The sequence below is a fragment of the Notolepis coatsorum genome, assembly GCF_963971535.1.
Source record: "Notolepis coatsorum genome assembly, chromosome: 3".
In the NCBI taxonomy this organism is placed as follows: Eukaryota; Metazoa; Chordata; class Actinopteri; order Aulopiformes; family Paralepididae; genus Notolepis; species Notolepis coatsorum.
In genome coordinates this window covers 196,707,775-196,735,199 of record NC_140167.1, presented here as the reverse complement: position 1 = coordinate 196,735,199, position 27,425 = coordinate 196,707,775, and the positions used below count along the sequence as shown (strand labels likewise).

General features: G+C 44.8%; 1 protein-coding gene across 24 annotated transcripts in view; it reads right to left on the bottom strand.

Moving 5' to 3' along the window:
• Positions 1-27,425, bottom strand: part of mycbp2 (MYC binding protein 2) — a 253,033-nt gene that overhangs the window by 102,098 nt on the left and 123,510 nt on the right. For 12 of the 24 annotated variants that reach the window (XM_084309692.1, XM_084309674.1, XM_084309685.1 and 9 more), the window contains 18 exons: positions 24,237-24,356; positions 23,897-23,978; positions 23,248-23,365; positions 22,321-22,679; positions 20,377-20,549; positions 18,491-18,616; positions 15,357-15,484; positions 14,510-14,601; positions 14,181-14,315; positions 13,613-13,696; positions 13,377-13,473; positions 11,710-12,028; positions 10,814-11,088; positions 9,089-9,310; positions 7,718-7,909; positions 3,818-4,024; positions 3,059-3,196; positions 2,301-2,491 (listed from right to left, as the gene is read on the bottom strand). In XM_084309692.1, the coding sequence (XP_084165818.1) occupies positions 2,301-2,491; positions 3,059-3,196; positions 3,818-4,024; positions 7,718-7,909; positions 9,089-9,310; positions 10,814-11,088; positions 11,710-12,028; positions 13,377-13,473; positions 13,613-13,696; positions 14,181-14,315; positions 14,510-14,601; positions 15,357-15,484; positions 18,491-18,616; positions 20,377-20,549; positions 22,321-22,679; positions 23,248-23,365; positions 23,897-23,978; positions 24,237-24,356 (3,058 nt within the window). The remainder of the gene's footprint in view (positions 1-2,300; positions 2,492-3,058; positions 3,197-3,817; positions 4,025-7,717; positions 7,910-9,088; positions 9,311-10,813; positions 11,089-11,709; positions 12,029-13,376; positions 13,474-13,612; positions 13,697-14,180; positions 14,316-14,509; positions 14,602-15,356; positions 15,485-18,490; positions 18,617-20,376; positions 20,550-22,320; positions 22,680-23,247; positions 23,366-23,896; positions 23,979-24,236; positions 24,357-27,425) is intronic. The other 12 variants (XM_084309680.1, XM_084309688.1, XM_084309684.1 and 9 more) reach the window with 4 other exon arrangements.

Genomic DNA, 27,425 nt, shown 5'->3' with positions numbered 1-27,425 from the left:
CCCACAGCCCCCAAAACAACAAATTTCGGACTATAAGCCGCACCTTTTTTCCCCATTTTTCGACCCTGCGGCTTATATAACGGTGCGGCTTATATGTGACTCGACGTGACCAAACCCGAAAATGTAAAAATCTAAATATAGCTTTTTTGACTGCATTGAAATGTTATTTATCTGTTCCCTTATTTGCTCAACTTAATACAACTTGTAAATGAGTTAATTCTTGTTATTTGTCCGACAGTATTGTGTCCCAATGCTAATTACATATGGTAATTAAACATTAAAACACCTGCGGCTTATAGTCCAGTGCGGCTTATATATGTACACATCATTCAATTTAGCTGCTGCGGCTTATATTCAGGTGCGGCTTATAGTGCGAAAAGTACGGTAGGTAGTCGTTGTGAGTAGCAGTGAGAAGGACACGTTCGAGAATCGCGATCGCCTAGAGCGAACTATTGGATATTATGAAAAAGACTAAATGGATTATATGGATGATGATTATGGACTATAAGGTGCGTTTGTTGGACTAAGCACTACTGGTAAAATGTAAAACAACTATAACCAAATCGACCGACGAGGAAACCTATTCGGCTCCATGGTATATATATAGTCTGACCCGAGCACACAATAGTAACCTGGCTGCAATGGCGAGCGAACTATTGGATATATGATGAAGAAGACTAAACGGATTATGGATGATGATTATGGATGATAATGTGCGTTTCCACCAGACTATGATGTTGGACTATGTTGGACCAAGCACTCCTGGTAAAATGTAAAACAACTATAACCAAATCGACCGATGAAGAAACCTTTTCGGCTCCGTGATATAGTCTGGCCCGAGCAGATGAAGTAGACGGATGAAGGCTATATGTATTGATCCTGTTCTGATTCAAGACACGTTTGGACTCGACGTGAGAAATGGAGTACATCTAAAACAAAAGTAACGTATTTTTTTTACGTGGACTTTACCGAAACATGCGTTTATATGATTGCTGCTTCGGATAAACGACCCCCCCCCACCCCCCCCCCCCCCCCCCCGGCTTTGTGAAGAAACAAGGCCATGTGTTTACCTTTGACCTGGAAAGAATGCGTCTCAGGTGAGCAAAAAACATGATTTACGCATACCCGCAGAAAACGTTCTGTAACTCGCGTTCCAGGAAATCAGCTTGGATTTTAGTGAAACGAGGCAATGTTTATATTGGAATTGTGAACGAACAAAGGTATGTAGAAACAAACCATTTTTTTACATGTTGTACTACAAATAGTGTCTGTCAAATGAGCCATACTCTTGTCTCCATAGCATAATATAGAATATATACAATAGCTCAGCAAAGATCATGAAATATCGCGAAAACGCCCACGAAAAGCTGGCCCAGAGACAGCAGGGATGGGGGTACACGCTGGCGCTGAATGAGTTAAATGAAAATAAAAATAATTATCAATTTTTTTTAAAGTATTGCTTTGTTATAGGCAGTCATGGCTTCTTTATATATATTGCAGTGAACTGGGAGCTTAGTCTTCCTCCACTTTCATTCAGCAGCTTATACAGATTATTTTAGTCCGTGTTAGTCTGACCAACACTGCTATTCCGTAATGTTCCGTAATGTCTATAAACACTGTAGAAAAACAGGACCTATATTTTGATTTACAACGGGTTAACCCATGTACATGTCAAAATACTTCTCAAAGGTCAGTGAATACCATGACCACAACACCAGAGGGAGCTCCACAAATCGTGTCCAACCCAGATTCGGCTCAAACAGGGACTAAACACGTTTCACAATTATGCCACAACAATGTGGAACGCCCTACCCACAGCCGTAAAATAATGTGAATCCCTACCCACCTTCAAAACCACTGTAAAAAAGCACCTACGGGAGGCCGCAATTCGAAACTGGCCCCCAATGTTTCCTACCCCTCAAATGTATATATTCTCTTTTAGAAGCTCTGTCTGTAAATAAACAGTACTGTATATTTGTATATCTTGTATGTCATAAATGTCTGGATGTAACAGTACTGTAGATCTGTATGTCGTGTATGTCATAAATGTTATGGATTGAAAATGGGGGACCCTGATGTAAACAAGACGAAAGTCTTTCTCTGGTCTGCATCCCCTTAACAATTGTGTGTATTGAGCCGTACTGTATTGTATCCATTCTGCAATCCGTTAATAAAATGTTCAATCAATCAATCAAGAATGAAAGCAAATATACCTCATATATATATAGTCAAAAGCAACTGCATGTAACCAGAACTGTGTGTGTGCGTGTGTGTGTGTGTGTGTGTGTGCGCGCGTGTACCTGTACCTGTACCTGTAGTAGAGGATCTGGGGGACCTGTCCCCTGGTCTGGTTGGTTCCGTTGCTACTCAGGCTACAGGTGCTGAAGGTGAACGCCACGCCGTCAGAGCACTGCACCGTGGTGATACCGCCATCCCCATTGGCTGTCCGACTGCCATAGTTACGCAGGCGGACGGCATACTTCACCCCCTCCTGCAAAACATAAAATACAATCAGTTAAACATCCATGACAAGGGCAATATTAAAAATAAAAAGTAGGGGCGGCCGGGTAGCGCAGCAGACTAAGCGTCTGTCTACCACCACAGAGCCAGTGGGATCGAATCCAGCTGTGGTGCCTCCGGCTTGGCCGACCGTCCATACTAACACAATTGGCAGTGTTAGCGGGTGGGAAGCCGGCATGGGTGGGTCCTGGTCGTTGTAAACAGCGACTCCTACAGTTCGGTCGGGGCACCTGCACAGCAAGGGAAGGATCTGGGAGAGGTAGTGTGACCCTTCCACACGTTACACTCTCCCAGTGAGAGTCCACGCTGCCAGGTGAAAAGAAGTGGTGGGCTGGGTACACATGTGTCGGAGGAAGCATGTGATAGTCTCCGCCCTCCCAGACCGACGGTAGGGGGTAGAGTGCGCAACGACCAGGAAGGGGATTGGGAATTGGCATAACGACTAACATTGGGATAAAAAAAAAAAAAAAAAAAAAAAAGTATACGTCTAGCAGCTGTTTGTCAGCAGATCTCAGGAGGCAGAGTAGATCTGTGTCACCTTGAGTGGCACGGCTTTGTCCAGGCGGATCTCAGCGATGTCACTGGGGGAGTCGTCGGTGCTGTAGGTGCCCTTCACCAGCTCCAGAGACGTCCACCTGTGGGAGTGGGCCGAGTCCCCCGGGTGGTCCGTCTGGGCCTGGAGGACACAGAGGACAACAGTGAGACACCCAGGGCTGACGGAGGACATGGAGGACAACAGTGAGACCCCCAGGGAGACATGGAGGACAACAGTGAGACACCCAGAGCTGACGGAGATTCTATATAGAGAGGATGTTCTATATAGATGTTCTATATAGAGAGGATGTTCTATATAGAGAGGATGTTCTATATAGAGAGGATATTCTATATAGAGAGGATATTCTATATAGAGAGGATATTCTATATAGAGAGGATATTCTATATAGAGGGGATACTTTATATAGCGAGATCGTCTATAGAGGGGGTGTTCTATATAGAGGGGATGTTCTATATAGAGGCTGTTCTATATAGAGAGGATGTTCTATATAGAGGTAATATTCTATATAGAGGGGATGTTCTATATAGAGGGGATGTTCTATATATAGGGGATGTTCTATATATAGGGGATGTTCTATATAGAGAGGATGTTCTATATAGAGGGGGTGTTCTATATAGAGGGGATGTTCTATATAGAGGGGATGTTCTATATATAGAGGGGATGTTCTATATAGAGGGGATGTTCTATATGGAGGGGATACTGAAGGAGATGAGCAGAATGGTAACGCTCCATGGGTCTTACATCGTCAGCGAGCACCTCCAGTTCATACTCATGGATGCCTCCTCCTCCGTAGACACAGAAGCCCACCAGCACCACGCCGGGCTTGTCGACCATCATACAGATGGCGTCGGGGGAACCGTTGCCCGTGTTCCAGCTGCGGCCCTGGCTCGTCTTGGTGAAGCGGTTGGGCGTGGCCTTCACAGAGTGGAGCGAGTTCAGCCCATCCACCTGGAGTTAAGTCAAGTCGAGAGTTTTAATTGTCACGGCATACAAGGATACAATGAAATGGCCGCCTCAGACCCACTCCTATCCAAGCTACGGGAGGGTCATCAAAGAGAAGTCGCCTATTCTCAGTCCTTGCCCCACAATGGTGGAATGAACTATCCACCCCAGTTAGGACAGCCGAAACACGTCCAATCTTTCGCCGTCGACTAAAGACGCACTTCTTCAACCATTATCTGAATTAAAAAAAGAAAAAAAATCTAACCCTACGGTCATGCACTTGTCCTAATAAACTAACCTACACTGTAGCACTCAACACTTTGATGAACATTGTTGCTCAGCTGATAGAGTTGTGCCCTTCCTGATGGCTTGTCGTACAGAACTTGTAAGTCGCTTTGGATAAAAGCGTCAGCTACAGTAAATGGCTAAATGTAAATGTAAATGTAAATGTAAATGTGGGGGGGTCTTGCCCGCAGCGATTGTGCAATAATACAATAATAATAATATAAATATAATGAGAATCCAATAGAACGACATTGTGCAATAATACAAGTAATCAAAGTAGGGCATATCGGGCATATGTATATGTCCGCAAACTTCACTATGGAGTTGGAGCTGAACTTGGCCACACAGTCATGTGTGTGTATAGTGAGTACAGCAGGGGGCTCAGAACACAGCCCTGGGGGGACCCGATGCTCAGGGTGATGGTGTTGGAGGTCTGACCCCCCACCCTGACCGCCTGGGGCCTTTCACTCAGAAAGTCCAGTATCCAGGCGCTCAGAGCGGAGCTCAGACCCAGCTCGATCAGCTTGTCCACCAGTCCACCAGAGCAAGGACACGCGAAGGACACGTGAAGGTTGGAACGACGTGTCATGTACATATGGACTGCTTTAAGCCTCGCTTAAAGATCTCAAATGAATAAGCAAAAGTGACTATGCCATCTGTAGACTTGTCATCCTCAAATCAAGGCGGAAGACTATTTGCAATATTGCTGTAAGACAATGGAAGCCGTCCAAATACTTTTGCTGCCAACGTCCATCATTCAGACAAAGACCATGTGGAAAGACTGGACGGTCGGTGACGTGTACTGTATCAAACAAAAACAACTCAAGGATGTGATGCTCGCTGTTTGTCGAGTATGAACTATATATAAGATACCTAGTTGGCCAGAGGGAGTGCCTTGTATAATGAGAGGATATCCAGGTGCTCTGGAGAAGAGCAGTTCCTTCCTCGACAACAAAACACGGAGCGGCTAAGGCTGTCGCCATGGCAACCAGCCTCCGACAGTTACCGTGGCAATGGAATTGGGTTAAGCGCGTTGATGGCATGGCAGTGACGAACAAATGACGGCAGTGACGAAGAGTCAAAGAGACAGAGACGAACAGCGCTGCAGGACCAGTCCCGCTGCTCTGATGACTCAGCATATCGTCGTAACACAGATAAGGCCACGCCCCACAAACCAACCGTCCGTTATTGTCGTTTGGCAACACTGAGCACAGTGCTAACTGCCAAGCATGACTCGGTCCCTTTGGAGAGAGACAATAACACTGGAGAGGGACTTTGGAATTAGGAAGGAGTGAGCATGAGGAGGGGGAGATGATCTCATCCCAAACCTGCACAGCTAAGCCGAGTCTAATTTGATTTGGACAGAATCGAGGGATGATTCAATTATGACCCCCGGTTGATCTAAGAATAGAACAGAATTTGATTGGGGTGATTACAATGTAAATGCCCAGAGCAGAGGTCTCTTTGTGGAGAGACAGGCAGCACATTCAAGATTACTACTGTATCCGTGTACAGTACACGGGAGCTCAAGATGACTACCGTTATCTGTGTGGGAGTTCAAGATTACTACTGTCATCTGATGATCTGTGTACATGGGAGTTCAAGATGACATCACACAGCAATAAAATTTGCGATACATCGCACAAGAACACAATAAAAGTGCATGTATACAATACATCACATAAAACACAAAAACATAAAAGACAAAAACAGAATAGCCTACAGTACATGATAGTACAAGTGTATGACTGAGGGTTTGCAGTGGGGGCCCGACTACAGAAGGCAGCGACATTCTTCTTGTCATAAGTTATGTAACAGAGATTTCAATTTGCCAAGAGAGACCAGGGTATCTAAGTGGATATGGTGGTCTTGTAGCCCATTCCATGCCCAAGGTGCGAAGTATATGTATATCTGTGTGTGTGTATGTGTATGTGTATGTGTATGTGCGTGTGCGTGTGTGTGTGCGTGTGCGTTAGGGCTGTCCCCAAGCCTGTTTTTGGGTTTCGAACGTTCGCCAGGGTTTTTCGAACGGACATTCGAGCAATCGTTTTTAATCATGCAAAAAATAAATCTGGTTCAGTACCGTCGAGTCTTAGCGCACATTTACGTATATAACGTAGCGCATATGCTCACATTGCCGCGTTAAGAGTACGGACTACGTACTGGTCACGGGAGGCTTCAATAGCGTTTGGATGATAATCAATTTTGTGAATCCATTTGTTGAAACAATCTTTGTTGGCCGACGGCTCCTGCTACCTTAACGTTAGCAAGCTAAAGGGCTGCGCTCTAACGTTACATAGCTTAATTAACGTGCATAACATGACTTACCCGTGTAACGATAAGTAACTTGTGTTCCGCTGGGAAAGCATCAACATCAGCATCACTGCATACACTTGGTTTAATCCAAACGTCGGTTCGGAAACGTTGTATCATGAAATAAGACGGGTGAGTGCAAGTCACTCAACTCTCTTTTTTGACGGGGAGTCGGTAGTCTAGACCAGGGGTTCCCAAACTTTTCAGGCCGGGGCCCAGAAAATAAGGCGTCAGAGAGCCGCGGCCCAATGCACATCGTCTGGCTTTTTTTTTTTTTTTTTTGTCAGGCGACCGATTTTTTAAGCCAAATATCACTTCAATCCTATTAAGTTAGTTCAAGTTAGTTATTCATTTATATGTGCTATTTATGAGAGGGCTAACTTGTTGCAAAATAATAATGATAATAATAATAGCCTCATTAAAATACTATTGTTGCTTCGGTTGTTTTCAGCGTTTTATGTGCATAATCTGTTATTTAGTTTGAAATGTTCGTTGAAATAAGTAGATTTTTAGTTTTTGTTTATTTATTAAGTTAATATAAAACCATATAGTCACATTTTAGAATACAATATAATAGAATTTTAGAATACAACTAGAAACACTGTCCTGGCCTGCTTCTAAGTTCAGTGGCCTGACAAAAAAAATAAAAATTAAAAAATTAAAAATTAAAAAATTAAAAATTAAAAAAATGTTTTTTTTTTTATTTTTTTTTTATTTTTTTTGTTTTTTTTTTAAATCATCTCGCGGCCCATCCGTGGCTGCTCGCGGCCCACCTTTGGGTCGCGACCCCGACTTTGGGAACCACTGGTCTAGACTGTGTTGTTGTTGTGTCTGTGTTCACGCGTGACTTTTGAATTATTGTAAACACAACATAGTACTGTGATATTCTGATATATATCACATTCTGATATATATTTTTTGTGTAAAATAAATAAAAAATTGAAAACGAAAATTGAAAAAATAAAAGAATATTAAAAAGCGGAGGTTCAAACCCATTAATCAAGATTCGAACGCCAACGTAACGAATGACGGTCCGAATGTTTGGGCTCAGCCGTAGTGCGTGTGTGTTTGATTGCTCATATGCTCATAGCGGCAGCTTACCTCAGAGCCCAGCGCGGAGGCGGTGAGCTCAGAGACGATGGAGGCCAGCAGGCCGCAGGTGTTGGACACAAGGTGAGGAGAGAACAGCTCCACCTCCTTCCTCAGGCTCTTCCTCACCGGCAGCACCACGATCACCAGCATCTTCTCCAGGACCTCCCGGAAGCTGGTCATGCCCATCAGGTTCTCCTCCGTCTGCACGGCAAGAGGGAAGGAAAGGAGAATGTGATCTCACTGCAGCTCTTAAACTCGCCCCTCAGTAATACAACTGACCTATCTCCAACGCTGCCCTCTTTTCTTGATCCACCAATCACAACCGTAGCTTCCCTCAGACAAAATGTTGCATGAAATGCCTAAAACATTCCCGAGACCAGTGGTTTTGGTCACAACCCCTAGAACCAGAGGGATGCCTGTTCGTGACCCCTAAAAAATGGATGACTGTTCACGACCCCTAAAACCAGAGGGATGCCTGTTCACGACCCCTAAAATCAAAGGGATGCCTGTTCACGAGCCCTAGAAACAGAGGGATGCCTGTTCCAAAGCCCTAGAAACAGAGGGATGCCTGTTCACAACCTCTAAAATCAGAGGAATGCCTGTTCACAACCCCTAAAACCAGATGGATGCCTGTTCACGACCCCTGAAACCAGAGGGATGCCTGTTCACGACCCCTGAAACCAGATGGATGCCTGTTCATGACCCCTAAAACCAGATGGATGCCTGTTCACGACCCCTAAAACCAGATGGATGCCTGTTCACGTCCCTTGAAACCAGATGGATGCCTGTGCACGACCCCTGAAACCAGATGGATGCCTGTTCACGACCCCTGAAACCAGATGGATGCCTGTTCACGACCCCTAAAACCAGAGGGATGCCTGTCCATGACCCCTAAAACCAGAGGGATGCCTGTTCACGACCCCTAAAACCAGAGGGATGCCTGTTCACGACCCCTAAAACCAGAGGGATGCCTGTTCGCGACCCCTAAAACCAGAGGGATGCCTGTTCGCGACCCCTAAAACCAGAGGGATGCCTGTTCGTGACCGCCCTTCATAGTCAAGCATGGACAAAATGTTGAACATTTCAAGATTTTTAAGCCATTTAACTTGATTCCTGATTGGACAAGGACTTTAGACTCTAAATATTACTTTGCAAGATAAAAGCATCTACACTAAAGATCACAAACATACATGACGTATTTGTATATAATTTCACAACCCCACCCCCCAAATCATCTCGCGACCCCCATCGGGTGTCCTGACCCCCCCCCCCAGGGTGAGAACCACCGCCCCAGACCTCGGGCGCGTCCTCCCCGTCGAGGAGCCGCGACACCCGACGTGATGTGAAGCGCGGGGAGAGAGAGCGCCGGCGGCTACTCACGTGGCTGAGTTTCTCCATGTGGGCCACCAGCAGGGGGAAGCGGTGAGCGAGGGCCGAGTCATTCTCCGTGCTGACCTGCTTGACCAGCGAGCGCAGCAGCACCTCGCCATCGTAGGCGATGGGCAGGATGGACGTCAGCTTGACCGACGTGTTGCAAAGGGCCGACATCACCGCCGCCAGGAGGCGGCTGCTCGACGTGCGGAAGTTGGCCTCGGCGATGTCCTGCGACGCAGAGGGGAGAGCGATGAGTGGGGGGGCCTGACGCACTGGAAGAGGGGGGGTTAGTTCTGTAGCATCCCGCTGCGTTCTAAGCAGAGGAGGAAATGGTCGGGGCAAAAATCCCCCAAAATTCAGTTTACAGGCATTTAAAAGAACATATTTGTTGCACAGTAACAGACTACCATTGTTCTCACATTGTAAAAGTTTGTCGCTTATTAATTGGCGACAAAGGGCAAAATTGTTCCTTATAGAGGGTTCTTTCCCCGATTCGGTGGCATTCTGAACAAGAGGTGGCCAAATCTGGCCTAAAACTCATATCATAATGTAGAAAAATATCATGGTATATCCTTGTATATATATTATATATCTATATATATATTAATGTGATCGACAATAAGTATGTAAACAGTAAACACAACAAATGTCTACCAGTGTATCCATATTTACTGGTGTTGTATATCGCCCACCCCCAACCTGAACTAATCTTTCACACATCTCAAGCAATGCCACTCACTTTCAAACTATGGACAAATAAAACATCAAGAAGGAATATACATTACATTTTTACATACTGTGTATAGTAATTTAGCTTATTTTTAATTATTTTTTTTTACTTACAAATTGTTTACAAACAAGTCAGAGTGCATAGTAGTATAGACATATACTAGTTAGTAGTATAAGGGGCCTTTCTCACTCACTATTCGGGTCCGTTCCATTCCGTACCGTCCTCATTCCGGGTCAGAGTTAGCTAGTTAGCTTAGCCTATTACTAGTCTAGTATAGCCACTGTAGCACTTATTTTTCAGCAAAGAACGTGCAATAAACAAAACGGGTACATTCACTGTGTGTTCTGCCTCTCATTTGTTGATGAAGCAAAACTACATCAACACAATTGAACACCAAAAGCGGAGTTTAGTCTAATCGGCGCCGTTTTGTTAGCTTACATGCTAACGTGAATGGAATATGCCAGTATAACAGTATAGCATTGTGGCTAGCAGCTAAACGCTAAGCTAACGGCTAACGCTAGTTAGCTTAGCCTGTTCAGCAGCTAACATCCCATCGCTCGTGGCAATTACATTGCATGTCATTGATCTACTGGTCGACCACGGCCGACTGGTTGGGCACCACTGGTCTAATAGAAATAAATGCATTCGAACAAGAAACCAAGACATAGCATGGCAAACAAAATTGCCAGAAAGCATATTACAGTAACGATGTTGTGTGTGTCACGCCCCCCGCTCCCACTGGCCCGCACCCGAAACCACCTATTTCACCGGTCCAGGTTCAGCGCCCCCGGGGACGAATCAGCGGGGGGCGGGGATGGGGGGGGGAGTGTTCTCACTCAGACAGACACACCCTTTTCTGGTTCGACCCGCTGCTGATTCGACCCCGAAGAGTGAGTGAGAAAGCACCCTTAGTATAGTTAAGAGGTCTGCTCTCCCAACAACTACACCCCAGGGTACTCCCAAACCAGCTAGCTAGAGGGCTTCCGTCCCGTCGGTCTGACCTGGTCCAGGCAGTTGAGCAGGTCACAGAGGCAGGCCCACTGCAGCGCGGGCGTGGGGTAGAAGGAGTGGAAGCAGGCGGTGAAGGTGTTGTGGCACTCCTGCAGCACGGCCTCCAGCAGGGTGAGCGGCTGGGACAGGTAGCCCTCGGGGTCGTTGTCCAGCTTGGTCAGGCAGTTGTCCATGCCCTCCGACAGGATCTTCTTCAGCAGGCTGCGCGTCTTGCCCACGCACTCCGCCAGCTTGCTGGACTCCTCCACCACGGCCTTGGTGCTGGCTGCAACCCAGAGAGAGACAGAGACAGAGACAGAGAGAGAGAGAGAGAGAGAGAGAGAGAGAGAGAGAGAGAGAGAGAGAGAGAGAGAGAGAGAGAGAGACAGAGAGACACAGAGAGAGAGAGACAGAGAGAGAGAGACAGAGAGAGACAGAGAGAGACAGAGAGACAGAGAGAGAGAGAGAGAGAGAGATGAGGAAGCAGGGAACAACTCACCGACTGACTGATTCACATGATTCAATCACAAACAGCGTAGTTAAATGTCAGTTACTCTAAAACAAGAAATGTCTTTACTGTATATAGTTTGGTTTATTATCTGATCGTGAATTAAATAACAACAGGGTCTTAAAAATGTATTTTAACCTAAAACATAGACCATCTTTTACCCCAATCTAAATTGAGTATTTGTGCTTATGTAGCCAGGTAAGGGTACGCAATCAGGAAAGAGATCTTTGATCTTAATAACAGCAAATCCACGATTGTATATTCCTATTTCATATTGAATAACAGCCTTGAGCTACTAAAGCTCCACAGTACGTAATACTCATGGGGTAACAATCAGGTTTGAAAACCGGGAGTTTTCAAACGTCCCTGCGAGTGTGTTGGCCAATCACTAATCCTCACCCATTTTTTGCGAATGATGAGTATCATGTCTCTGCGTGGCGGCTGAGCCAGAGCCAGAGCAGTCGGCCCCGGGGTGGAACGGTCCTTGTCGACGTACTTGCGGAAGCCAGGGAGTGGCACTCCTACCTGAGATGGGGAAGATCTCACAGATGTAGACCCTGAGCAGGCGGAGGCAGCACGTGCCCACGAAGCGCAGCCTCTCCAGGTCCAGCAGCGTGGCGGTGTACTGGAAGCCCTTCAGCCCGCGGAGCTCCTCCACACCGAGCACCAGTGTGCTCCAGCTCCAATGGAGGATGCTCAGCAGTGACTCGAAGCACTCCTGCAAGGGAGAGGGGGGGGGGGGGGGGGGGAGAAACCTGATGTTTTTGTGATCAGTTTTATTTTAATTGTAAAAGAAATAAAAATAAAATAAATCACTTAAAAAATAAATAATAATTAAAAAGAAAGACTACATAAGCTGTCGAAAGCTCCAAATACACAATGTCCAAAATACATCAAAATCCATGCCCTGTTTCCAGCGCTATAGCTATCGGCTTCTTTGCTCCCGTCAGCCCAACAAGAAGGGTGTGTGTTTTCCATAAGTGACACAACACCAAATTAGAAAAGTCATTCAGAATTAACACAGTGGGCCAAGGGAGGGACATTCATCTCAAACAACACGGAAAGTTTTGCAGCAACCGACACCCAGAAAACAGCCGCTGGAAGACACTCCCAGAAAGTAAGTACCTGTCTCATTATTGTGACATAATGTCCAATTTGTGCTAAAAATATATTTCAAGAGACATCTTGACCACACTGACTGGATCACAGTAACTCTACTGAATCAAAACAGCTGGAGCACTGTAGCGCGCACGGAGAGGGAAGAGAGAGGAGAGAGAGAGGAGAGAGAGAGGAGAGAGAGACAGAGAAGAGACAGAGGAGAGAGAGGAGAGAGAGAGACAGAGAAGAGACAGAGGAGAGACAGAGGAGGGAGAGAGGAGAGACAGAGAAGAGAGAGAGGAGAGACAGAGAAGAGAGAGACAGAGGAGAGACAGAGGAGGGAGAGAGAGAGGAGAGAGAGGAGAGACAGAGGAGAGAGAGAGACAGAAGAGACAGAGAAAAGACAGAGGAGGGAGAGAGGAGAGACGGAGAGACAGAGGAGAGACATAGGAAAGAGAGAGAGACAGAGAAGAGACAGAGGAGAGAGAGAGGAGAGACAGAGGAGAGACAGAGAAGAGACAGAGGAGAGACAGAGGAGAGAGAGGAGACATAGGAGAGAGAGGAGAGACATAGGAAAGAGAGAGACAGAGGAGAGACAGAGGAGAGACAGAGGAGAGAGGAGAGACATAGGAAAGAGAGAGACAGAAGAGACAGAGGAGAGACATAGGAAAGAGAGAGACAGAGAAGAGACAGAGGAGAGAGAGAGGAGAGAGGAGAGACAGAGAAGAGACAGAGGAGAGAGAGAAGAGAGAGAGACAGAGAAGAGACAGAGGAGAGACAGAGAAGAGACAGAGAGAGAGAGGAGAGACAGAGAAGAGACAGAGGAGAGAGAGAAGAGAGAGAGGAGAGACAGAGGAGAGACAGCGGAGAGAGAGGAGAGACATAGGAAAGAGAGAGAGACAGAGAAGAGACAGAGGAGAGAGAGAAGAAAGAGAGGAGAGACAGAGCCCAGAGACAACAGCACTCACCACAGAGACCGTGCGAGCGAACGAGCGCTTCAGGATATGGACCGGTTCGCTAGTCTGCTGTTTCCCTTTCGACGCGTTGCCATCGTTTGACGGAAGCCTGTTGTTGAAAATATGTGGGGAAACGATATATATATCGGTCAAAAGACATTTATTTTAGTAGCCTGCAGACTAATCTGGTCTCAGATCTGTGGTTGTAAACACAAGATGTGTAACGGGGTCAACAGAAGAATACTTGCCTGTACAGTAGCTGAGGTATTTGGCCGGCGTTAACGTCCGTACCGTTGTTCGACTTTTTGGAGCTCTTGAACTGAAACACCACACTTGAAGAAAATAATAATAATAATTAGGGATGTTCGATATTGGCTTTTTTTTACCGATATCCGATATACCGATATTGGTCAACTCTTAATTTCCTATACCGATATCAACCGATACCGATATATGCGGGGTCCCCCCCCCCCCCCCAAAAAGGAATAATTTCAGGTAATTAACGTTACATATCTCTTGTTGTGGAATTAACACAACATTATGCATACTTTTGACAATAAATAAAATCAGAATTTGTTCTTACTTGCTTGCCTGGGTAAATAAAGTTTTAATAGATGTGTATTAAAAAAAAAAAAAAAAAAAAAAAAAAAAAAAAAACAGATACCGATAATATCGGACATCCCTAATAATAATAATTAAGAAAAACTGCTAATTACTACCTCAATTTCAAAGACAATTAAACAAAGAAAACAGATTTTTTTTGATATGGCAAAAATATTATAACAAAGTTAGGCTTGTATCCAGATGCATCTTTACCCATCATCAGTGGTGATGGTGGCCTGTCCGTGGGAGCCACAGTCACTGCTGGGGCCGGACACCCGGGCCCAGGCCACGTACCACCAGCCCAGCTGAAGGAGGACCGGCTCATCAAACATCATGGCATACTTCTCCCTAGAGACAGGAAGTGGGTACGTGCACGCACTGTCAAACAGCAGCAGCAGCATCACACTCTTCTTTATCTATTTGATCACCCGTCTGCCTCCCGCGAGGGAGGGAGGGAGGGGGTAGTGTGTGTGTACAAAGTGCAGTTATTGAAAGATCTTTTATTATACGGAGGGTTTATGATGATGATAAAGCAGCTGTACCTGGCAGCGCAGTCGTAGGCCAACACGTCCGTCTCGGCCAGCAGGTCCCCGTCCGTCTCGTGGTCGCCCCCGTCAGGCCCCAGCTCGAACAGCTGCACAGCCACAGCCAACGGTCAACGTTAACCACGCGCTCATAGACTAACCTAATAGCATGCATCATAATACCCCCTACGACTAACAGCTTAAAATAAGCACGACAGGAATGGATGAGTGATAAACATTATGTCATTTGATGAATATTGGCTGAAATAAGTGAAGGTACTAGGGGGGTGGGGGGGGGGGGGGGGGATTTGCATGCCGATATATCGATACATTGACGCCAAGTATCAATATATATATATATTTTTTTGCTGCTCAATAAAAAAAATTGGAGTGAGGTGAACAGACTGAAAACGTTCTTATTAGATAAAAACATGATGTTTATATATTTATATATATATATTTTTTTTGAACAAATGTTTTTTTATTTTTATTTTTGACATTACACACAAACATTAACAGTAGAAATCCACTATAAATCACAGGACTATTACCGATATAATACTAACAATAATGGCAGCCCAGTTTTTAAATCAAAATAGATGTAGATTAAAAATATACACAAATGAATTACAATACAATACATTTACTATGCTATATATATATTTGTATTGCAGTTGTAATATTTCCATTGAGGACACAATTTGCGGTAAAAAAATTGTTTAAAGGTAATAAAACGCAACATCTGGCAATATTACAATATCAGGACTCTGGTATGGTGATAATATGGTATCGCTCTGTTGATTCCCACTCCTAGGCGGCACTGTACGGTAACAGTGGACGCGCGGCGCGTACCGCGACAGCTCACCTTGATCTTGGCGGTGTACTCCCCTCTGCCCCCGAACAGGCCCAGGCCACCCAGTAGGATGTCTGCGTCGGCACAGAAGCGGATGGCCTCCACGGAGTGGGCAGAGTAGCCCCAGCCGCCGCCGTGACCTGGGGGGGAACCACACCCAGGAACAAGTCAGCCTCCAGCCACTAAAAGCCTCGTTATTTGTGAGGGTATAAAGGAGGAATTGGAATTTTCAGGAGAATTGGGTTAATTTACTTCTGTATTGTGATCGAGTTCAAGCTAATTCTAACAACACTTCTTCAATCAATATCTGAAATGAAATTTAAAAAAGAAATTTAAAATAAACACTAACTTTCTTACTGTCCTACCACGCACTCCTACTATACTAATACGTCTTATGTCTGTGCACTCAATACTGCAGTACCCAAATTTCAGCACTGTTTGATTGATTGATTGATTGAACATTTTATTAACAGATTGCAGAATGGGTACAATACAGTACGGCTCAATACACACAATTGTTAAGGGGATGAATGAATGAATGAATGAAAACTTTATTAACAGATTGCAGAATGGGTACAGTACAGTACAGCTCAATACATACAATTGTTAAGGGGATGCAGACCAGAGAAAGACTTTCGTCTTGTTTACATCAGGGTCCCCCATTTTCAATTCATCGTAACATATATGACATACATGACATACAGATAGACAGTACTGCTACATCTATACATTTATGACATACCAGATTTGCAATTACAGTACTGTTTGTGATACAAAAAGAGTCCAGAAAGAAAGGAGTATATACATTAGGCGTAGAAACTGTACATTGGATTGGGTAGGTGGGGGTGGGGGGGGACTGTACATTGGAGGTGGTTGGGGGGGGGGGGGTTGGGTAGGAGTGGGGGGGGGACGGGACGGGACACTGTACAACTGTACAAACAACACTGTACATTGGATTATTGACAAGACCATACTTGGCAATTTACTGTACATTGGAGGGGGTTGTGTTCGGACATTTACAGGGGCCAGTTTCGAGTTGCAGTCTCCCTTAGGTGTTTTTTGAGAGTGTTTTTGAAAGTGGGTAGTGATTCACATTCCTTTACAGCTTTGGGTAGGGCGTTTCACATTGATGTGGCATAATTGCGAAACGTGTTTAGTCCCTTGTTTGAGCCGAATCTGGGTTTAACATGATTTGTGGAGCTCCCTCTGGTGTTGTGATCGTGGTATTCACTGACCTTTGGGAAGTATTTTGTCATGTACATGGGTACCTTGGTCGTGTAGTGTATCTTGTAGACCAGGCCCATTGCAAGTTGCTGTACTCTGTCGTCTACTCTAAGCCATCCTAGGTTGTCAAAGTGGGCAGGGGTGAGGTGGGTTCTAGGAGTAAGGTCAAGCAGTAGTCTGACCAGTTTGTTTTGAGATGTTTGTAATTTTGTTTTTAGCGCCTTTGAGGTGCTTTGGTACCATGAGGTGCAAGCATAGTCGTAGTACCCTTGAATGAGTGCTCCTGCTAGAGTCTTCAGGGTATTCTTGTTTACCAGTGAGGAGATCCGGTACAAGAATCGAGTTCGTTGGTTGACTTTTTTTATTACATTGGATGCCATTTTGTCACAGGAAAGATTTGCCTCTAGGATGGAACCCAGGTAGGTAATATCTTCTTTCCTTGTGACAATATTGTCACCCACTGTAACTGAGAAGCCGTCGGTCTTGCTGAGTTTGTTATTTGAACCGAAGAGAATGGACTCTGTTTTGCCCATGTGTAATGATAGTTTGTTATCAGCGAGCCATATGCAGATTTTGCCTAGTTCTGAGCTGAGGGTTTTTTCAACCTGTAACTTGTTCTTGTCAGAGACCAGCAGGGCTGAGTCGTCCGCAAACAGGAACAAGTTGCAGTCACAAGCTGACGACATGTCATTTGCATAAATTAGGAACAGTAGCGGACCTAGTATGCTTCCTTGTGGAACACCACAGTTTACTGTGAGGGGGGGGATAGGGTACCGTTTACCTCCACCATCTGCTCTCTCCCCTCCAGGTAGGATTGCATCCAGCTCACTGATAGACTATCAAAACCAATTGCTTTTAGCTTGTCAATCAGAATGGTGTGATTGACAGTGTCGAAGGCCTTTTGTAGGTCCAGCATGACCATGCCGCAGTATTTGCCCGCGTCCACCTCTTGTTTGATGTGGTCGTTTAAATAGTGAAGGCATGTGTCAGTGGAGTGGGATGTTCTGAAGCCAGATTGGAATTCGTAGATTAGATTTTTTTCCGCAAGGTATTTTTCGACCTGTTCGTATACAATTTTTTCCATGACTTTCGAGATGGAGGTAAGGATAGAAACAGGGCGGTAGTTGCCTGGGTCTAATTTACTGCCTTTTCTGTGCAGAGGGGTCACTCTCGCAATTTTGAAGTCCTTGGGGACGTGTCCCTGTTTTATGGAGAGGTTTATTATGTGTGTGATGACTGGGGTGATGGCGGCTGCTGAGTCTCTGAGGAATTTGGAGGGGATGTTGTCATGGCCAGTGGCCTTGTTGGGTTGGAGGGCGCTCAGTTTTTTGAGTACCTCATCTGTAGTTACTATTTCCAGTTTGAAGTCGTCTTTGTGGACCCCTAGGTTCTTGTAGTATGCTACTATGTGTTCTACCCCATAATGCCCTGAGTGGGAGGGTAGTTTGTTTACCAGTGTTGTGGCTATGTTTGTGAAGAAACTATTTAAGTAATTGGCTACATGCAGACCAGAGAAAGACTTTCGACTTGTTTACATCAGGGTCCCCCATTTTCAATTCATCATAGGTCATAGATCATTGTTACTCAGCTGAAAGAGTTGTGCCCTTCCTGCTGACTTGTCGTACAGAACTTGTAAGTTGCTTTGGATAAAAGCGTCAGCTAAATGACTAAATGTAAAAAAAAAAAAAGAAAAAAAAAATTGGAAATGTAATTCAAATACAATACTAAGAATGCAATTTAGTTTGTTATCATATCATAGAGCTACATGTTACAGGGCACCTTTGGTTGTATCAAAACCTTGTATTAAGAATCTAATTCGTCCAACAATCAAGAGACACCCCAGCACTGACTGACATGAGTATGTCGAGTCACTGGGGCTGCATTCGACAGCGGGTACAGTTCAGTACAGTGTGTCCACTCACTCTCGAAGCGGTTGACGACGCTGTAGTCCTCCTTGGAGTAGACCTTCATCACGGCCTGAGTCTCCTCCTCGGCGCTGGCCACGCCCATCTTCAGCTCCTGCATGGCCGCTAGCGTGTCCAGACAACCTGGTCAAGAGACAGCGGTAGACATACACCGTTAGCACTAGGGGTGGGAATCGCCAGAGACCTCACGATACTATCGCGATACTAAATACATCGCGATTACATTTTTTTTTTTTTTTATTACCTTTTTTCAATTGCAAAGTAAAACTTTGTCAACATGTTTTATCTAATAAAATAAAGTTCAGTCTGTTCATCTCACTTCAATCATTTTTATTGCAGAACATGGTATTTTCTCAAGCAGACAGATGTAAACACTGTAATCTGTGTTGCATGTACCTGACAAACTGAACTGTTTGTATTACAGTCATATTCCAACTTAACTGAATGCACACGTGTGTGTGGACTACTGTACTATTACAGGTATTGACATTTTGATGAATAATTAAATATCGATACTTGGCGTCCCTGTATCGATACAGTATCGCCACGCAAAGTATCGCGATACTACTACGTATCGATTTCCCCCCCCACCCCTAGTTAGCACTAGAGACTCGACTCGAGTTGTTCCCAGCTACAGCCCTCGTACTGTGAGCCAATTAAGGGATTGCCAGATATATCGATATACGTGATTGGGTATAGGAATCTATATCTGTGTGGGAGTTATTTCTTCAACCCCCCTGAGGGATAGTAGACACATGGTGCTACAACAGTTTCCCTCTGACTCATTTGCAGTTGAACTTGAAAGCTCAAGTAGGAGTCAGACAGAGAAAGGAGGGGAAAGGAGCGGCTCACTGCTGGTATGTGACATTCACTGTGAAATAGAAAAACTGACTCACCACCACCACCTCCTCCAACAACTGACCTGGGGAGTGAGGTTCCACTGTGATTTCCCCCGTTGTATTTGCCCAGTTAGGATTAAACTACCCATAATCACGGCCTAACCATATCATTTGGTTCATAATATTTGACGGAGGGACGTAATTATAAAATTCTTGCATACTTGCAACAATTGCATTGTAGTTTCCACTTTGTGTTTACGTTTGCACTCATACTGTATTCATGTATTAAAGGGATAGTCCACATTTATTACGTCACAAACTGGGAGACCTTTCAGTCCATCCAGAAGCCCCAGTGGTTTGAAATATTGGAAGCAGAAAATGTGTGCATTTCATAACATCATGGTGAGCATGCTAGTGGAAGTCAATGGGGGGGGCTTGGCTTGCTTAGCAACAGAACCTAGAATACCTCATGTCCCTGCTGACATCCACACACGTGGCATGTTAACAAATGTAAACACGTCTTCTCCCAGTATCTCAACAACACTGGTCTAAGTGCTTTTCGGGGAGCCTGAAAACACTCCAGTTTGTGACTAATCGGATTGCTATTTAAAGGAACTCGCCAACATTATGGGAAATGCACTTAACCGTCTTCTCCAGAGTCAGACAAGAAGATAAGACACCAATTTCCTCTCTGTGTGTTCAGTTGCAAGCTAGCCTAGCTTAGCACAAATGAATGGAAGCAGATACAGCCCAGCTGTTTGGCTGTTGGCCTAAAACACCTCTCCCGGAGCTTTAAGCTAGGCTAGCGGTCCGTATCCGCTTCCGTTTGTGCTATTCTATCTAGGTATTCCTACTTTTACTTAAGTAAAGGAACTGTGTACGTCTTCCACCACTACACAAACGCACGCTAAACTAAAAAGGCACTTTTCCCTCTTGACCCTGGAGAAGACAGTGAGCGCATTTCCCATAACGTTGGCGTGTTCCTTTCAAATGTGCACCGTCCCTTTCAGGAGGTTCTCCTGTCTGACTTGCTGGGATGTTTACCTAGGATGTGCAGTGCTCCATGAGAGCGGGTGGTGGTGGCGTGAGAGCCTGAGGGCAGAGCCAGCTCTGGGCTGAGGATGCTGCAGCGAGCCTGGAGGTCTGTGGCTGAGGGCACCCTGGCGTCAGCTATCACTGCATTGTAGCACCACATCTCCCTGGAGGCAGGCAGGAACCTATGGGCAACACAGGAGGCAGGGTGAGGTAAACGCATGGAAATAAACATAATACAATACTAACTAACTTTGAAATGAGCTTAAACACAGTGAACTACAGGACTTCAGGTGAATGCATTTTAACATTGATTCATTGAAATTATACAACATTACATTATTAATTTATTTAACTTAAGCAATAGAGCCTGAGTCAGTTTGTTGTGGCTGGTGCATAATATCATCCCTGCTGTAATCTGGTCAATAGAACATGAGTCAGTTTGTTGTGGCTGGTGCATAATATCATCCCTGCTGTAATCTGGTCAATAGAACATGAGTCAGTTTGTTGTGGCTGGTGCATAATATCATCCCTGCTGTAATCTGGTCAATAGAACATGAGTCAGTTTGTTGTGGCTGGTGCATAATATCATCCCTGCTGTGATCTGGTCAATATAACACAAGGACGCGCCAAGTGGGGGTGCGACGGGTGCTCCAGCACCCCCTGCTGGCGGGGAGGGTAACTGCAACTGCAAGGTGGTTTTGGCCTTTATTCCATTGGAATACCGACGCTACTCAATGTCATAGAGCGGAACGGCACTGCAGATTTACCCTACTCTTGGAATTCATTGCCAGATCCATAGGGGCGCTGTCTCGATAATGCAGTGTTATTAAAACAGCGTGTAGCCACTCATGAACCGGTTGGGATTCGAATAGACGCGGCCTGGAAGCGTCAACGCGGAACTGGAAATCCGTTGGTAAAATAAATAGCGGCCTGGAATAGTTTTTGTTTTGGGACAATTCGCAGTAAAGGAATATATCTGTCGGCGATGTTGTATGCGGGAACGAATTGCAGAGAGGGAGGACTGTCTGAAGTGGAGAGTGTGTTTACTTGTGTCTCAGAAAAGAAATGTCTCTGATTTCTTTAATAATAATAACCTGGACTTGCTGCAGCATATGCATCCGGATATTCTGGACTCACTGGACATTCATGTTGTCATGAAGGAGTTTATTTCCACCACTCCTGAACGCAAGACCACCTTCTGTGTTTTACCGTCTTCGGAATAGGTAATGTGTGTCATTATTATTATCGCTCCTGCAGCTATTGTTGTTGCGACAGTGACACAGAGGGCGCAACAGCCAGATGGGGTAAGCTGGGCTGTGATGTGTGCATCAGAACGATCAGAGCGCGGAGTTGGGCAGCTGTTTTGATTGAAAAGTTTGATTGAAAAGTTTATTAAGAGATTGCAGAATGGGTACAGTACAGTACAGCTCAATACATACAATTGTTAAGGGGATGCAGACCAGAGAAAGACTTTCGTCTTGTTTACATCAGGGTCCCCCATTTTCAATTCATCATAGTATCCTAGTGAACGAGTGTTGGTTATGACTGACAGACATGTGGAGCTGTTTGCAGATAGCGAGCATTTTGACGTGTTGCGTGGTGGCGATGTCTCGCAGACAATACAACTACAAGTATAATTATATAATATATATATTTTATATAAAAAAAAATTATATATAAAAAAAAAAATTAATCAAAAACGATCAATATCTCAGCACCCCCACTCCCCGCGGACTTCTCACGCCCCTGATATAACATGAGTCAGTTTGTTGTGGCTGGTGGATATCATCCCTGCTGTGATCCGGTCACAAGCCGCACAAACTGCTTTTCTAATGCTTTTTGACAACAGAGCACATTATTACCCTTACAAAATATATTTGAAACACCTGGAAAAAGCTGTTGCATATAAAACCAGGCAACCAGTGACGACCGACCGCGGTCCCCCGGACTGACCTCCATATGACGTCGTAGACGGGATCGAGACACAGTCCAAAGCCCTGCAGCTCCTCCTGCTCCGAGTCGTTGAAGGTCCGACAGCTCCCATCCATCTTGTTGATCAGCAGGCATTTGAACGGCGGCGGCTCCGACGCCGAGGTGGGCACCAGGCCTATGATGTGCTTGCTGGCAAAGATCTCCGAGGTGGCGAGGACGTGCGAGTTGATGAGGGCCTCGTCGATCCTCAGGAAGGTCTGGTCCCCGCTGGCGCCAATCCAGGTGGCCTTTCGGCCGTACTTGGCACCGATGTTGGGCATGGGAGACGGCTTGGCGTTCCAGTAGGGCATGTCCAGGATGGGCCGGCCCAGCTGTCCTTTCTGAAAAACACCAGGAGACGCATTCAGGCCTCCCGAGTCCTTCTGGTCGACCGCATCTCAAATGCTATACGCAAAAGATGCATCTCAGAAGAAGTACCAATCGCAGTAATGTGTCAATATTTAAGAGATGATGCATCATATTTCAGAAACAGGAATATTGCACATTAGAAGAACAACTGTTTGTTTGTTTGTTTGTTTATTTTTTACCCAGGGACAGTGCATATTAATGGACATCTTCAGTGTCCACATCAATGTAAATGTGCCTGATTTTAGCTAATGCGCTAGTTTTCCATCTGTAGTCGCATGTCTTTAAATGTAAGAGATGATGTAAGAGAATGGCTGGAAACAGCACGATTCACTTTGGCAAACAGCAATCCTACATGTGGTATATCAGGTGGTACATCAGGTGGTACATCAGATGGTATATCAGGTGGTATATCAGGTGGTACATCAGATGGTATATCAGGTGGTATATCAGGTGGTATATCAGGTGGTATATCAGGTGGTACATCAGGTGGTATATCAGGTGGTATATCAGGTGGTACATCAGGGACAATGGTTTCCTTACCGAGAAGCTGCCGAAGGTAAACACCTGTCCGTCCATTAGAAGCACAGCAGTGTGGTTACTGCCTGCCGTCACCTGCACACTGGGGCCTGGGAGGGCCTGCACCAGGGTGGGAGACCCCCTGCAGGGACAGGACACAAGCTTAGGCATTCATGTGTGCATGTGTGTGAGTGTGTGTGTGTGTGTGTCCTCGTTTTCCTACCTTTGTGGGGACCAAATGTCGCCACAAGTGATGCAAATAAGATTTTGTAACTATGTTGTTGTCATTGTGGGGACCCTACCAGGTAACATGGCTATTTTAGGGTTAGGTAAAGAGAGAGAGTGTGAGAGAGAGTGTGAGAGAGAGTATGAGAGAGTGAGAGTGTGTGAGAGAGTGTGAGAGAGTGTGAGAGAGTGTGAGAGAGTGTGAGAGAGTGTGTGAGAGAGTGTGTGAGAGAGTGTGAGAGAGAGTGTGAGAGAGAGTGTGAGAGAGAGAGAGAGAGAGAGAGAGAGAGAGAGAGAGAGAGAGAGTGTGAGAGTGTGAGAGTGTGAGAGTGAGTGAGTGAGTGAGTGAGTGAGTGAGTGAGTGAGTGAGTGAGTGAGTGAGTGAGTGAGTGAGTGAGTGAGTGAGTCAGTCAGTCTACATGTATAGGTGTTTTGGAGCAGTAGCTACCTGGAGTTCACATCCCCATGACCAAGCTGCCCATGTTGGCCATAACCAAACGTGTAGACGTCTCCGTTCTCCATCAGTACCACTAGAGGAGAGAGCAAGACATGACACCAATTACACATCTCCCTCGACATACAACGCTCACATAAGGGTGAAAGGTCTTTCTTCTGCCATTTCCAGTTCTCTGGTCAATTATCTCTTCTTCTCCTCTCAGAGCTGCAGAGGCTAATCGGCGCGAGTGCCCTCGCCATTTGCGAACAGGCGCCACCACAGAGGAAGGGATCAAAGGAAGCGAGGGGAAGCGGCCGACAGGAAGTGGCCGTGGGGAGGGGGAGGGACCTACCGGAGTGGTGAAAGCCGCAGCTGACCTGCATGGCTCGCATCTCGCAGTCGAAGCGCACAGCGCCGGGAGGGTAGGTGGTGATCTTGCTGGCGTCCTTCTCCCCTCGCTCGCTGCTGCCGTCTACCAAGGTAAAGAGTCAGTCAGCCCAGGAGGGAGGCGGAGGCAGTGAGTAGAACTAATAATAATAATACTAATAATAAGTGGTGGATATATCTCTGCAAAGTCCTAGAAAAAAAATAGAAGAGCTGGAAAGAGGAGTGGATTCAACGATGAAGAGGAGGAAGATAAGAGGGCATGCTAAAAAAGAAAGGAAGGAGGGAACCAAAACCTCTGAAACAGGAAGGCTTTTGGCAACCTCTTTTCAAGTCTGGATGTATCCATATTCATCATTTAAATGTTTTCTTTCTTTTTAAGCAAATATTAGGTTGGATTTCTCATAAACTAATTTCTGAAATGTGAAAAATGTGAAATTTTGCATTTCAGTTTGATGTCACACTATTACCATGTACTGTAGGTCCAGACATTGACCATCAATTTGATTATTTAAGATAGGGTGTTCCGTCATATTTCTTCCTCTCCACATCGTCCTGCCCTACTCTCTCTCGCTCTCTCTCTCTCTGTCAAAAACAGTGGCATTGCGCTCCCTTTAACACAGAGATTTTTGACCGTGTTTTTCTAGGTGCTACTTCGCCAATATGTGCACCACAATATACCACATGTGGTAAACCTGGTTAGGTGTCATGTCACGCGGTGAGCGCCGTCTCTGGACAATGAGGAAGAGGCGGTGTGGTTAACCCCGAGCATGTTTCAGAGCTGGAGGTGGTGGTGTGTGAGAGGGGGAACGAGATACAGAACAGCTCATGCATCACGGCACATTACTGGGTCTCTGAATGCTCTTTTGGACCGCGGACCATCTGGGTGTGACCTCTGACCTCTCACTGCTCAAGTTATTTGAAAGATGACATCTGACCATGTCAAGGACTCCCGAATTGATGCACATTAGCCCGCAGACCCCTATTTGATTTGTTTTTATTTATGAGAATTTGTCTCATCGGAGAAGATTTCTGTTGTTAGATACGATTTATCAATATCTATATTGTAGGGGGAGAGATAACAGTAGAGAATGGAATCTATGATCAGAATAGTCATTCTTCGATTCCCAAATTAAAATTAAATAAAATTTAAAATAAGAAATAAAATGTGCCCATTTTCTGGCCACCCCCTGGACCCCCCTCAAGGACCCCCACTTTGAGAACCAAGGATCTAGATGACCTTATATATATATATATACCGTAATTCCTCTAATAGTGACCCGGGCTTGTATTTGCTTAAACTGTAGCGGGTACCAGGCTTTTATTAGGAGGAGGCCTGTATAAGAGAGAGGCCTATATTTCTAATTTTCAAACAGATCATAATGAATAAATCAACATTTTGTGTCAGTTTGAACCCAGTAAAATGTACTGGGTTCATTTATTGAAACAAAGTACTGTATGAAATAGTAAACAGTGCAATTACAGGTGGTCACTGGTCATTTCAACGTTTTCAAAGTGAAATCAAGTCACTTTACCTGAGCAGCTCAGTATGCAGCTCAGTATGTTAGTAACCCGGCTTGTATTAGGAGGCCGGCTTATAATTGCTTAGCTCAAGAGCGCACCCGGCCATTAATAGAGACCCGGTTTGTAATTGAATACCGGTCACTATTAGAGGAATTACGGTATACACACTAGTGTTGTCAAAAATATCGATTTTTTCTATACATATCGATTCTGAATATTTAAAACGGTTTCAATACTCATCTCCCACAATATCGATATTTAATTATTCATAAAAAAAATATATATATAAATAAAAATAAAAATGTGTATAAGGAAGTTGCATTGTACATTTCAATACCTGTAATAGTACAGTAGTCCACACACACACACGTGCATTCAGTTAAGTTGGAATATGACTAATACAAACAGTTCAGTTTGTCAGGTACATGCAACACAGATTACAGTGTTTACATCTGTCTGCTTGAGAAAATAACATGTTCTACAATACAAATGATTGAAATGAGATGATAAAACATGTTGACAAAGTTTTACTTTGTAGTTGAAAATTTTTTATAAATAAAATTGTAAAAAAAAAAAAAAAAAAATCATATATGTCACTATGAATTGAAAATGGGGGACCCTGATATAAACAAGACAAAAGTCTTTCTCTGGTCTGCATCCCCTTAACAATTGTGTGTATTGAGCTGTACTGTATTGTACCCATTCTGCAATCTGTTAATACAATTTGCAATCAATCAATCTGTTATGCTTAACACGCAAACCTATTAACTTTACTTAATTTCTAAGATTATATCATTTAGTTATTTTTATACGGCTCCTTTCGACCGATTAGTCGACTAATAGGAGTCAGCCCTAATACACACATATATATATATATATATATATATATATATATGGTAAATATCGCAGAGGATTTTGCTGGTCCGTGGCCCAAGTATCCGCCCAGTAGGGTTGAACATTCTTCTGGGGGACAACACGCTCAGGAAGAATAGAGAAGCACATGTTATTGAAGTCTGCAGCCCTCTGGTTGTTTCCCCAGTGAGCTTCCAGAAGGCAGTACCAGTCTGCCAGTGCTCCATGGGTTCCTCCATTCACTTCTCCTACGCGGTGTCAAATGGCCGTAGACTTTAGTACTTTTCGGACAGGAACTAGTGGTCGACCAATATATTGGGCCAAATTGGCGTTTTTTTTTATATACCGGTATTCGGCCGATATCGAATTCTGCCAACATCACCATCTTTCTAGGACTCAAGTGGACTGCATTTTAATGCTCGAGCGGTGATGATGGCATCATACTGCAATATTTTATATCCAATCCCTAGTACAATTGCAATGTTAGCAACTGCAAACCTGGCTGTCATCAACCAGCTAAGCTAGCTAATAGCTACATTAGTGAACTTAAATACAGCAATTTTGTGTCTCGTTTGTTATTATTAAATTGTAAATAGCATTATATCAGCTACCCTGCTCTCTAAATATGGGTAGCAGCATCGCCCACTGAAGAAACATATTGGTCGACCACTGGAAGGAACCCTATTTCATCAAGCAATACAGCATCAATCTGTGATATGACAACCGGAGTGAAACTGCTATGGTTCTTCCAAACATCCAACAGTAGTCATGGATTCCAAAT